The following is a 14,261-nucleotide window of genomic DNA, read 5'->3' on the forward strand; positions in this document are numbered from 1 at the left end:
TCTCTCAACCTGATTAGAGACGGATCAGGTCAACATGACCCGTACATTCCTACAGCAGTCAAGACAAGCTAAATCTACTTGACACGAAATAAGTCAAGGTCGTTACTCCTGTATTTCATTAACGTCAGTCTGTTCACATGAAACAAGTGGCCTGTATTACTTGGAACAGTATCTCACAAGCACAGGGCTGCTGCAGATAATGCTAAAACTCACTGAGTATTTACTCATATATTATTCATCCATGAAGATACGGGGTAGAATAGGTCTGCAGCAACCCATGCTTGTCATAAGAGGCGACTAACGGGATCAGGTGCTCAGGCTCGCTGCCTTGGTTGATGCATGTCATCGTATCACAACTGCATGGATTGAGGCTCATGATGTCAATCACTGGACTAGGTGGTCCAGACTCGATTATTTACAGACCGCCACCATAATGTTGCAATATTGCTGAGTGCAGCGTTAAACGACAAACAACAAATACTTTGGGTATTGATAGTTTCCTCTGGGCATTCAGTATATTTTACTCCCTTGGGTCAAGTCATTTTAAACCAATGAGTGAACCTTCTTTAAACATAAGTTTAATCAAAATGCTGTTTCTGGTGAATTCTTATTTGTGTCATGATCTGCCCATGGGCATACCCAAGTGTGTTACATATAGCATAACTCACCACAGTGATACCTGGCTAAGCTACAATATGCAAAATGTAGCACTTTTTTCCATTATTCACTGCAGTAGAGTTCATGTATGTGTGATGCCGGCATTCAATCAGCAAACAAAGATCTATAAAGTCATACAGGTAGCCACGCTGAAAAAAGCTACATTGGGTAATTACCCCCAGTGTTGTTATACTATTGGTTTTTCTACTTTGTTCCAGCATATTTCTAAAAAAGAATCTCAAATTTAATTAGGTTATGGTAATTTATATTACATAAAAATTATCTTTTATTCTGCTGATACCCAAAACAATTCTATTTCAAAAGTGTAACCTAGGCAACCAAATCTCATTTGCATGTACAATGCCTGCTTCAGTTAAAGTTCAAAGATCTATCTCATTTCTGCACACATACCAACACAAAAGAATAAATGCATATAGATTATACAATACTACTATCGTGGGAAAGTGTCATATTCAATGTTTACATCCATATCCAACTAAATTCAAGCGACTATGAATGATAACTTGAATACAGCGTGACACAGATTAACCCCAGTGTTGAAGCAAATCATCACAACCACCATGAGTTTCCTGTACAGACATTAAAACAGGGAAACTGAACCACAACTAGTTATGAACTGATTTACTGTATTCGACGCAATGGGCGCCCAGGGCGCTCTCAAAATTAGAAATAGGGGGCTCTTATTAGAATATAATTTTGGTGAAAACAAGAGTTGAAAGATGAATTTCGTGATTTATGCTGACAGCCTGAAATGCTTATATGACAGATATATTATTCCAGAATTTAATTGCCCATTATTAAGGGAGCATATAACACACGAGTGCGTATTATACGAGAATAAATACGTCTTGTATACATTTATCAATCGGAAGGGGTGCTTATTATGATTGTGTACTTGTAAATATATTAGCAACCATCGCCGTGGGCACTTATTAGAGCGGGGCGCTTACTACGTCGAATACGGTATTTATTTTTCACACGGAGGTGTGGAGGCCTGTGTGCATACTGTGTTAGTCCTCTGCATGACTGTGAAATTTATATCTCTTAGGTAGTTTATTTTACTAAAAGCCTAGGCAAGTCAAGATCAAACTAAATCAAGTCTAGTTTGCTTGATTCCACAGCAGAAGAGGAAAGGTTCTTTTGAAGAAAAAAAATCATAATTATTTTAAAGAAATGTTTTCATTGACTAAGCGCTATAATGCAGTGTAAATCTGCATAGTTAATTTAGGCGAAGTGCGCACATCAGTTTTTACGTTTATTATTTTATTAACGTAATGGCATATTGAAGTCAATTCACTTCAGTAATTATGTTAACAATAATAACTTCACAGAAGTTAAAGAACAAACCATCCAACCAACCAACCAACCAACCAACCAACAATAAGTACCGACAAACCCCTGAAGATTTCTAAGCCAGCTGTTTGCCTCACTGTGTTTATTATCAGTATTTGACTGAATGTAGTTTCACACCACACACTGCAATATTGCAGCTATGGAGGAGGCCTGCTAATAATCGAGTCTGGACCAGACAATCCAGTGACTGACAGCAGCAGAAAGGCCAGGCCACCAGACCATCTGATCCCCATTTTAGCTGGAATATTGATGATGATGATGATGATGATGATGATGATGATGATGATGATAAAAAATCACTGGATTGTCTGCTCCAGACTTGATTAATTACAGACCACAGATAGCTGGACTATTGCTGAGTGTGGCGTTGAACAACAACCCAACCAACCAACCAACCAACCAACAATAAGTGGCGACAAGCACCTGCTCATTTCTAAGCCAACAGTCTGCCTCACTGTGTTTATTGTCAGGGTTTGACTGAATGTAGTTTCACGCCACACATAGCAATATTTCAGCTCTAGAGGCAGCCACCTAAATAATCGAGTCTGGACCAGACAATCCAGTATTGACAGTAAGAGAAAGGCCAGGCCACCAGACCAGCTGATCCCTATTTTATACACCTCTGACGGCCACCAATAAATCATGGGAAGATAACCGGACCGGAATCTCCACAGGAGTATCCATAATCTGGGTGACAAATGTCTTGTGTGATCTATGAGGTACATAATGAAAGGTGTCAGTAAGTGAGTGAGGTTTTACGATACTTTTAACAATATCTTAGCAATTTCACATCAGGGATACCAGATATGGGCTTCACACAATGCACCCATGTTGGGAATCGAACCTGGGTCTTCAGCATGACGAGCAAATGCTTCAACCACTAGGCTACCCCACCCTCCCTATAATGAAAGGTTAATTCAAGTCACCATTGTGACTGTGACAGGATGCATATTCATGTACATCCTGCACCTTGAAACATGTCAAACATGCCGGCCACAATGACTAATAAAGGAAATGAGAAGTTTTTATTACCTTGAACACATTTTGCATTCCTTCTGTTCAATCCCTAATAATAGTTATTACTTAGAGCTCATATAATGTGTCTGTGCAGTTATTGAGTGTGCTGAGATTGGGGTGGGAAGATATTAGAGTGAGTGAGTATGGTTTTAAGCCACTTTTAGCAACATTCCAGCAATATCAAGGCAGGGGACACCAGAAATGGGCTTCACACCTTGTACCCATGTTGGGAAACAAACCCGGGTCTTCGGCTTGACGAGGGAACAATTTAACCACCCCGGAAGAGATTAGAAGGGATTTGGGGCTTGTAAAGTGCAGTTCAGACATCATAATATATATGAGTGAGTGAGTGAGTGAGTGAGTGAGTGAGTGAGTGAGTGGAGTCTTTGGCATGACGATCAAATGCTTTTACCACAAGGCTACCCCACCGCCCCTGAAATGGTTGAGATAAGGTGCCATGTCAAGTGGGTTTAACGTCACTTTGAACATTACATCTTTAGCTTCATGTTGGATGCACGTGAGAGTGAATTGTGTTTATTGCTATTTAAGACATCTGCAAAAGACCTGACATAGAGAGTCATCTGAAGAGGCCCTCATAAAACCCCATCCTGCCTTCGCCTACAGCATTGGTTTCACCAAGGTGCTTGGAGAGACATGAACACTGGAGCATGATAACTCAATGCAAGTCCGCACCAGGATAGCAACCATCTGTATCAGGTTACTGTGTCACTGGTCCAGTACTTCGGATAACCCAGTTTGTCCAGCCTGTGCCCACATCAAATAACGAGGAAGTAGACAGACACAACTGGTTTCCCCACCCTGCACCTCGCACCACTGCATTACAGCTGAAAGGTCTTCACACATCATACCCACTACACGAGTCTGTCAAACAGACCCTGAAACATATATTTCCAAAACTGCTCATACAAGTCTCTAACATTTGGCAAGTCTAGATTAATTCAGAAAATGAAGAGAGACTCTGGGCTCCTTTTTATTACATTATATTAAGATAATCTAATAAATGTTGGGAATTTTTTGGTAAACTATGTTCATTTCTCAGACAAAGTATTAGTCTGCCATTGTATATTTGGTGTGACGTGACAAAACTTAAACCATTTGGCGCAACCCACTGCCCCTTGGGATCAGAAATTGCAGATGTGTGGGAAGTTTCAAAGATGGCCAGTGCCACGACTGTCTCTTAAAATTAGGGACTCAAACCTGAGCCTTATGCACAAGCTGTGGAAATCTCATCTACTCGACCGCCCTACAGTCCCCTCAGCTTCTGACGTGATTAGCACGGATACTACAGGGTACCTGACTGCAGAGCTAATCAGGAAGTCACTCAACAAATTCTACCTCCCTATGATAACAGTGTCATGATACCTTTATCATAAGTGTGATAACATCTGTATCACCACACTTACAGTAAACTACGTTTATAACAAACACTCTTATAACAAACTGACCGTTAAAACAAACTTATTTTTAGTCCCGGCCATTTGTATATATGCTGTATATATTTGAATAACTAAAATAAGTGGTCCCTTCAAGTTCGTTATAACCATAGTTTACTGTATTTCATAATGTTGCATAATGCCTGTATCATCTAATCAATGTCATCAGCGGGATAACACCTTTATAAACACACCAATATAAGTGGGATAACAGCTGTATCATCACACCAATATCATTCAGTAGGACTACACCCAAAGTAATCTGATCACTATTCAAGTAATCAGATAGGTTCAAATAAATCCTGCATGTCAAGATATACAAGCATATGCCCAAGGGGCATAACCCTGGTAATGAATAATCTCAACAGTCATTAGTCAAAATATCTGTCAATACAAATGACATCCTGATTCACATAATTGTTTCCTAAGTGTTCCACTTATGTTTCTATTAACAAATGGCCCATAAAAGCATATGAATACACGCGTTTTACTTATGATGGTATAAACAAGGTGACAAGTGAAGACTGATTGCTGACAATTTGCTTGATATTTGCCCCAAAGGAGGGAACTTTCCTTCACCACTCAGTCTGACCTATGACTCACAGCTGCTTACTGAAGTCTACAAAACTAGAGTCTAGAATCTGTGTCAGGACAGACATATACTCTCATAAGTAAACATCCGCCATAACAGGTCTCAATACAATCTGCCCCTTTACCTATGAGCCCAAAGTGAGTGAGTGAGTGAGTTTGATTTTACGCCGCTTTTAGCAATATTCCAGGAATATCATGGCGGGGGACACCAGAAATTGGCTTCAAACATTGTACCCATGACGGGAATCGAACACGGGTCTTTGGCGTGACGAGCAAATGCTTTAACCACTAGGCTACCTGACCGCCCCATGAGCTCAAAGCTCTGGGCCAGTTAGTCATCTGACAGGCTATTAAATATGGTCAAAGCCAGCCCATATGTAATAGTAATACTATTAAAGGAACTATTAGCTCAAAGACACATAATTAATCATCCATTCTCCTTAATGAATATAGAGGACATTTTCATCATTTTTCAACTCAAACGATAATTAATTGTATTAATCACACCATTTGGTAATTTCTCGCAGATAACATGTTACAGTCGTGCCCCGCTTATACGGACTTCAGATATCCGGAAACCTCGGTTCCCGGACGATTTTCATTCAAAACGAAATAATGACTATATAAATTTACCCGTATATCCGGAAATTCAGTTTCCGGAACCGGACGGTCATTTTCATACACAAAACACTGAAATGCACACAAAATTGTCTCACTTATCCGGACAATACACTTCCGCTGGTGGTAATCCTTCCGTTGATGGTAATCCTTTGACTCGTGAGAAGTCAATTAACAAAGTGACACTGAGTTACGTTTGAGACGAGCTTGTTTATTGTACATGTAATCCCCAAGCACAAGTTCGTGGCTTGTATAGAGACCTTGATTACCTATTACGAGAACACAGGCGATCTGGACAATTTGGATTTATTGTTTAAAATTCAAACCTCAAAATGTGGTAAAGTTCAAACTTCCATGACAGCCTTCCAGTAAGAAGCTGGTTTCAGTTATACGGAAATTCGTTTATACGGACAAATTGTGAAGTGACGCAAGTGTCCGTATAAACGAGGCACGACTGTATCAGTAAGTCCAGGCAACCAATATCCTGAAACGATGTTGGTCTTCCTGTACCACAAACATCATAAATTGTTCTTTAATATTGGCCTCTTGGATTGCAATAGGATATGCATCACAACACACGGATGTTGGTACATTGTTTGAAATTAAAAATGAACGTCAAGGAGCCTTTGTCATGACTCTAATTTTGAAATATTCAATGGAGCTACAAACCTCAAGATCCCCACTTAGTTTAGATCACAGCTGATATGTGTCACAGCTCTTATGAGGCGTGGTTGGGTAAGGAAGAGAATTTATTGATGTCAACTCCTCTATTATGATGAACACAGAGTTTCGGAGTATATACTTACTCCTCCATCAAGTAAATAAATCACCTGATAAAGGAATAAGTATAAACTCCGAAACGCTGTGTTCCTCATAATAAAGGAGTTGACATCCATAAATTCTCTTCCTTATGTGTATCACTTCTTAATGCCTTTCAAAGACGTGGTAGGGTGGCCTAGTAGTTAAAACATACACTGATCTTGCTGAAAGCCTGGGTTTGATTCCTGATGTGGTTCACCATGATACTGCTGTTAAAAGCAGCAGGAAAACCAATTATTCGCTTATTGATAGACTGACAATTGCAGTGACAATAGCAGCTTCCAATGAGTTATGAATACACGTAAATCTTGGCCAAACAGAATCATTTCACCAAATCTGTGAGATGTGAATGAAGTGATGTTTAGAAGAACATATCCTACACAAACTGCAACTTGTAAATTCAGTATAATACAGATCTGTAATATTAATGAAACCCATTTTTTGACCTAGCAGATCAGGATCAAGAAAGCTTAGTCTCAAACTAAAGTCAATCTGGAATGCCATTCAAGATTTCCCGTTACCGGGTACGTCTCACTGTACCTAGGTACCTAACTGAAAATGTGGGTGCCCTCTTGTACCTCCAACGCAGGTATCGATACGGACGTCCACTAGTCCAAGAGTAGTGACAATCAGAACTAGTTGTTTTCAATCACAATCTGGCTAAGTTACATACACCACTAGTCCGAAATGCGCTGCGACCCAGCTGGCCTTGACCAACCACGTCTACCCCTGTAACAGCTGAGTACCCTTCTGTACACAAGGCCGTACCATACGTATCATATCGCGACCTTTATATCATGATATGTATCCCATTGCGACCTATCTGTATCAATTCACCCCTATTTTAATCCTGAGTTTAAGTCTTCAAGCAGATATTCTATACATCAGAGACTGTCTGGAACAAATTGTCCTTTCGGCTACATTTATTTTTGTCATAAGAACAAAGTTCTAGATTACACAACAAACACTGGATCTGGATCTAATGAAAGAATGTAATGTGGACAACACTTGTTACTTGGTTGGAATGACTGGACTGGTAGAATTTCCTCTAGGCCACACCCATGAGTTATTTCTCAACACTAGCATATAAATTCCTCCATTCCTCAAGGCCCCTACATCATGCTAATGCAGTGGAACACACAGAAAAGCCCTTCATTCACTGTTGAATGTTGCACATGGACTGACAACAAACAAACGTTTCAATACGTAATCTTAAATATACAGAGTAACTTTGTTCACTGGACAGTGGGGGTGCTTGTTACATTTTTTAAATGCGCTTTCAATAACACAAACTGACCAATGTATCTAATTATCTAGATAATACTGATAACCATGGTAACCCTATACAATAATAAGCCCAAGTTCTTTCCTTCAACAAGCTTGGATACTTCAGGTGATATATTAAAGGATTAAGCTGTCAAAATAAAGCATCAGCATTCCAGATTCCACCAGGTGAGTGCCAGCTAGCTGACTGTACACGTTTTCACAGCAAGGCCACATAAAGAAATTCGTGTTTCTCATCAACGGCCAAATCAAAATATCCTCCTTTCCATAAGTTGTTGGGTTTTTTTAGACACATTTCTGTTTCTAGTTCGACATCTTCAGTTATTTTCCATCCTGAAGTTGCATTTTTTATGCTACCTGTCCTGACAACCAGCAATTACATAGGTGATTTATTGTTTAAAGGCCACATAAACATACTTTCTACTAATTCATAAAAAAAAAATCATTTACCGGAAGTACAGTTGCACCCAAGTGTGTAAAAGGGTGGTTTTTTTTACAAAAAACAAGAATTTGGTTATGTGGTCTAATACAGAAGGTTATCATATTGGGAAAGGGCCCAGAAAATACTTTGACTTTCCGGTATAACATGTATAATGCACTATGTACAGATATGGGTTGGTATTGGCAAACAGGCCCAAACATGCTACATTGTATCTACATGATTACTTTGTGAAAATAGATTTTATTGTCTTATTGTAACAGTTGGTAAGATGTGTCATAAAAATGTCTGGCTGGTTTAGCTACTGAAAACAATTGTTTTTTCAGCCTAGCAGCCCCAGATAATGTACCTGTGCTACTGGTAATGTTTGGTTATGTATTTATGTAGTTGTGAAGAGAGCAAGAATGCCTCGCTGGCCCTTTCATACAACTCTTATTTATGTTAAGAATTAAGGATGAAAGAATGGGCACACATTGCATAGTCCTTATGTAAGAAACAGTTACATAATATGCTTAACGGTGCTCTGGTACATAATACACACACTCAAGGATCCTCAGTAATTTTTATCACTTTTTATCAAGTTCATGAAAACAAAATTGTACAAGTCAAAATTATCACTTAATGTTCATTTTTTAGGTGGTGTGCAAGTAAAACAGGCTTGAACAATATCTCCATAAATGCGCAAACATTTAAATTCCTGAGTTTAAACAAAATTAAAACACAGTGTGTTATGTGAGATATCAAAATTGCAAATTGTTTATATAACTGTCATGTCCATCAGAGAAATGCTTCTATTGTTGATTGTCTTTGTAATAGGCAAGTCTTTGTCCACTACGTGGGCATGAATATACAATGCAATCATTGAATGCTTACACCATGCATACAGGCACGTGCCACTGCTTCAAACTATCATATTCTTAAACATGCCCTCTCCATGTGGCACATCATGGAAGTCGGTCCACCTTTGTATAGTTACATAAAGATATGTAGTTCAAAACATTTTATTTTGCAAAATTAATAGGATCAGGAAAAGTGGAAATTAATCATATTTCAATTTCTCTCTTTTGTATTTAGAATTTGATATGAATGTTACGAAATGTACATATCCAGAAATATATAGAAATCACTATTTTTCAGATTTATATCGCTTGTCAGATCAGACAGAGAAACAATTTGTAAATTATCTTTTTCATCAGAGAGAATTTGAGGTTTGCAGGTTTTACAAAAAGCATTAAACTGGCATATTCTTTCTTATCAACATTCCAAGAGAGTTTGCAGATGTTTACTCAGAAAACAAAGTCATAAAACACTGTATTGCATATCATATTGCACAATAATCACTGAAATAGGTCCAGGTGTCGCAAAGTATTAGTTGAGTAATCATGGCTTGTTCAGCTGAGAGATGATTTGTAGTGAATGCTTCTCACAACAGTACGGGGCGGTCGGGTAGCCTAGTGGTTAAAGCGTTTGCTCGTCACGCCAAAGACCCGCGTTTGAATCCCGACATGGGTACAATGTGTGAAGCCCATTTCTGGTGCACCCCGCCGTGATATTGCTGGAATATTGCTAAAAGCGGCGTAAAACCAAACTCACTCACTAACAACAGTAAACAATAGAACATATTAGCAGTGGTCTTTAATGCTCTCAGTGCCACTGTCGAACCCATTGGACAGGCGCATAGTTGAAAGACACCCCCAAATGAAACTCGCCATAACTGTTTAACGAGTAGGCTTTGCATATATTTTAAGTTACCTATGGTATGCATAAATGCTCAGCTTACAAAATATCAAAACTTTCAGTCTTTTATTTACATCAAAAAGAATACATCGCGAGTTAAAAAACTATCGACCTAATTTATCAGTACACAACTACCAGAAACGGCCATTGTTGACTTTTGGCACTTTACGTTGAGCGGCATGCAGTCCGATATTTTCTTTATAATTTTATTATTTTTCATATTCATAAAAACAATTCAGCAGGCTAAAGGTTTAACTGAAGATTTGGTTCCATAAGTTTCGCTTGTTAAATGTTTTTGGCATTTACCTTAGTTATGAACTTAAGGTACAAAACAAACATCAAGGTTGTAAACGATGAAACACAAATATCTAAAAGTATTTAAAAGGCTGTTTATTCACGTGGAAAATGTTCATGTTTATATGCTGTCAGAATAAGTAAGAATAAATTTTATCAGACTGAATAAAGCCTTCCTAGAAATGTGTTTACCATATTTGACATAATAAGCGCCCAGGGTGCTCTCAAAATTAGAAATAGGGGGCTCTTATTAGAATATTATTTTGGTGAAAAACAACAGAGTTCAAAGAGCGTAAATTTCGTGGTTTATGCAGGAATGTTTATATACGACGGATATATTTTCCAGAATTTAATTGCCCATAATTAAGGGTGCATATAGCAAACGTATTATGCACGAATAAACAGTATTGTGTACATTTATCAATCGGAAGGGGTGCTAATTGGGATTGTTCATTAGCCAGTATATTAGCAAATATCCCTGTGGGCGCTTATTTGAGCGAGGCGCTTATTACGTCGAATACGGTATGTCAAAACAAATCTTTGCAAAGAAAGTAAATGCACCAACTTAAGACAAGCAGGTCTATAGATTTCAACTTCTTTATTCTTACAAGTGAACTCAGAAATGCAACTAACATATTATGCATTAACTATAAAATGAATTTAAAATTACATTTTGGATTGTCATATTGCCATTTTTTAACAAGAGGCATCTCCTCAATCAGAAAACCCACAGCTGTGAGACATAATTTGTACTCTATGTCTGTAGTGCATTTGAGTAAACTCTTGTTAAACTGTTATGTCATACAAGACTTTCGTGTCATTGAGGCTTGAGGTTTGTTCTGTTAAGGCTTTGGTAACCTCCACAATCATGAACATGTCAACTCGATTTACGCGAAACTGAATGTATCCTTGTATTGTTGGATACAAGCATACTACACATCCATGCTAGAGAGTACTGTAAATGATAGCATATCAGAAGGGAACACATCACACATCAGATTACAGGAACAATGTCAAGCCGAAACAATTACCATTTCCTTTCTTGATAACAGCATTCCAGAGGCTTGTTATCATTTTAGGCAAGATTTGAGTATATATACAGCAGTCCGAGACAGGTTACAAATCAACTGAGTCCACATTGTAATTCCAAACCAAACAGGCTTCTCTAACAGAAGAAGCGCAAATGTGGCGAGCAATTACAAACGATCGACTGTTAGTCTCGTCTCATTCTTCGTGTTACACCCCAACCCATCCAGTGTAAACAGGGAAACCTAAAGTTTAAATACTGTAAATACATCTGAGTTCAACACTGGATGTGGCGCTCTTTGCGACCGATATGCCCGCCAGACCTCGAACTAGGAAGTGAGATGCATTTGACAGATTGGCTACAGCCCAAAACATCATATGTCACTTACCAGAATTCTATTTTCGATCTTTTCAGGGCGCACTTCCTGTTTGACCATTCGCTTAATGCTGAATTTCATGCGTCTGTCAACCACATCGCGAATACTGTCTGGAATACATAAATATATTGAGGGTAATTAAAATAATTGTAGGTGAAATACTGTCTTGTAATTCAGCAGGTGTCTGCTCGAATACACAGGAAGTGGTTGAAAGCGTTTAACGACACGATATTGTGGAGAATCTTGACGGGGGAACCCTCCGTCACTTACCTTGTATGTCACGAGGAATATTGTTTACAGCTGCCATTTTGGTTAGAGGAAAGGTTCATTAGTATCCTAGGGTTATTGTTGGGTTAATCCACTGACACGTCTCGCGGTGAGCCCAGACTAAACCTCCCCTACTTGCAGAGGGAGTGTCCCTCTCTCGCTGTACGCCATTACTCTAAGGGAAGTGTTGATGTGACGTCACGTGGGTAGGAGAGAATCCGTGACGTCACGCACTTCCGCATTTGAGGACAGCTTGAGCAGGAATAAAAGACATCTCTCTCTCTCTCTCTCTCTCTCTCTCTCTCTCTCTCTCTCTCTCTCTCTCTCTCTCAGATATAATTCAAACAATTCTTTATTAGTTAAAAAAATGTTCACTCTTATAAAAAGATAGTTTATTCCTAATGCAGGATATTTACCATCCCCAAACACACTCGCGTGATAACCTCTATGTATTGGTTCACGAAACTATGACATTTTTACTTAGATCAGTTTAATTTATTCCGCATTTCGCCTTCAATGACATTAACAAGCGTTTCTTTCTATGACCAGGTGTTAAATACATATAAGTCAATTAATTAAAGATGTGTTTCTGGGTTTAACTGCATTACTTGTAACTCAGTGGCCGCTCTTTCCAGCTGAAGGTTTATGACTGGCAAAGATTGCAATATTTGATTACACAAATTACAGAAAAACGCTATCTCAGTGGCACACAGGTATCTGTTTGCCGGCACATCGTGAAGCGAACCTGTCTGTGTGTCTGTGGGCACAACGTAGAGAATATCTACAAAGGTACACACACACTCAGTCTCAACATATGGACGTGAATAAGTATTAAGACCGTGGAGTCAGTCGTCCCATGTACTGATGTCTGTTAATGGCAATTACCTCCCACTTGTATGGCGATGTGTCGGAAGATGTAATTAAATTGCAATTACGCGTGAGATAAGACTTAGCGCTCGTCACATAGTGGAGGCACGATTACCCCCCGACGAACAAGATCACCGGATTAGTTGCACGCGGGTCACGTGACCCGCTGAAGTAACACAACTATTCAAACCCCTTGCAAAATAAACACATGTGATACACTTTACACTTCGTCCGGTTTAGGGTGACATTTAAAGGCACGGTCTCGTTTAGATTTGTCACATGTAAATAGGTTTTCTATGCACGAGGTAGACTGACATTTAGTCCAAGAAATATAAAAATATATATCTACAAAATAAAATTAAAAAATCCAAATGGAGCCAGTATTCGAAATAAGCGCCTGCCCGTGGGTCCGTGGGCCCGTGGGCCCGTGGGAGGTAGATCGCGTATCGGGCCCGTAGTTTCCAATTGTTATAGGTCCTTATGGTCTATCTATCTACTGATAGATACAGAATATATAGATTATAGATAGATATATAGATAAATACTATACTATAAATATCTATCTATCTATCTATCTATCTATCTATCTATCTATCGATAGAGAATATATAGATTATAGATAGATAGAGATATAGATAAATACTAACAGATAGATAGATAGATTCAATGTGACTGCATGAACGATATTGGGTTACATTATTTCCCCTGTTTGCCGACTTCCTATGGGTATTAAAACGCCAAAGTTCCTCCCCAGTATACCCATACCTGTCGTTTTAAATTTTGCTCATGTATGCAATTGTTGTTACTGTTAATCCTCCACCTAGTATATATATATTCTGTACTGTGTCCCTCATTCAGTCTTGCTTGACAACGGTATAAGGATCTATACCGAAACGTCGCTTTTCACAGTATTAAAGAAGTTGTTATCCATAAAATTGTGTCTATCTTACCTGTCGTGTGTTATGCTATTAATATAAGGAGGATCGGGTGGTCAGCGGTGTGTGATCTGTACATGGATCTATGGCATTGTATACCGCGACGGTGTAGACCATTCCAACCACCTGTTTGCGGGGTCTAGGCTCGATGATGATGATGATGATGATGATGATCAATCACTGGATTGTCTGGTCCAGAATCGATTATTTACAGACCGCCGTCATATAGCTGGAATATTGCTGAGTGCGGCGTTAAACAACAACCCAACCAACCAACAATAAGTAGCGACAAGCCCCTGCTCATTTCTAAGCCAACTGTTTGCCTCGCTGTGTTTATTATCAGTGTTTGACTGAATGTAGTTTCACGCCACACACAGCAATATTTCAGCTATGGAGGTGGCCTGTTAATAATCGAGTCTGGACCAGACAATCCAGTGACTGACAGCAGCAGAAAGGCCAGGCCACCGGACCACCTGATCCCCATTCTAGTTGGAATATTGTTGAG

General features: G+C 39.0%; 1 protein-coding gene across 1 annotated transcript in view; it reads right to left on the reverse strand.

Annotated features, from left to right (window-relative positions):
- LOC139454504 (F-actin-uncapping protein LRRC16A-like) overlaps positions 1-12,121 on the reverse strand; it is a 113,104-nt gene extending 100,983 nt beyond the window's left edge. Inside the window, exons 1-2 of the mRNA XM_071236256.1 lie at positions 11,958-12,121; positions 11,700-11,797 (exon numbers count right to left, since the gene is read on the reverse strand). Of these exons, the coding sequence (XP_071092357.1) occupies positions 11,700-11,797; positions 11,958-11,994 (135 nt within the window). The 5' untranslated portion in view covers positions 11,995-12,121. The remainder of the gene's footprint in view (positions 1-11,699; positions 11,798-11,957) is intronic.
- Between the last annotated feature and the right edge of the window lie 2,140 nt (positions 12,122-14,261).

The sequence above is a fragment of the Haliotis cracherodii genome, unplaced genomic scaffold, assembly GCF_022045235.1.
Source record: "Haliotis cracherodii isolate W230 unplaced genomic scaffold, xgHalCrac1.p SCAF_10, whole genome shotgun sequence".
Taxonomy (NCBI): Eukaryota; Metazoa; Mollusca; class Gastropoda; order Lepetellida; family Haliotidae; genus Haliotis; species Haliotis cracherodii.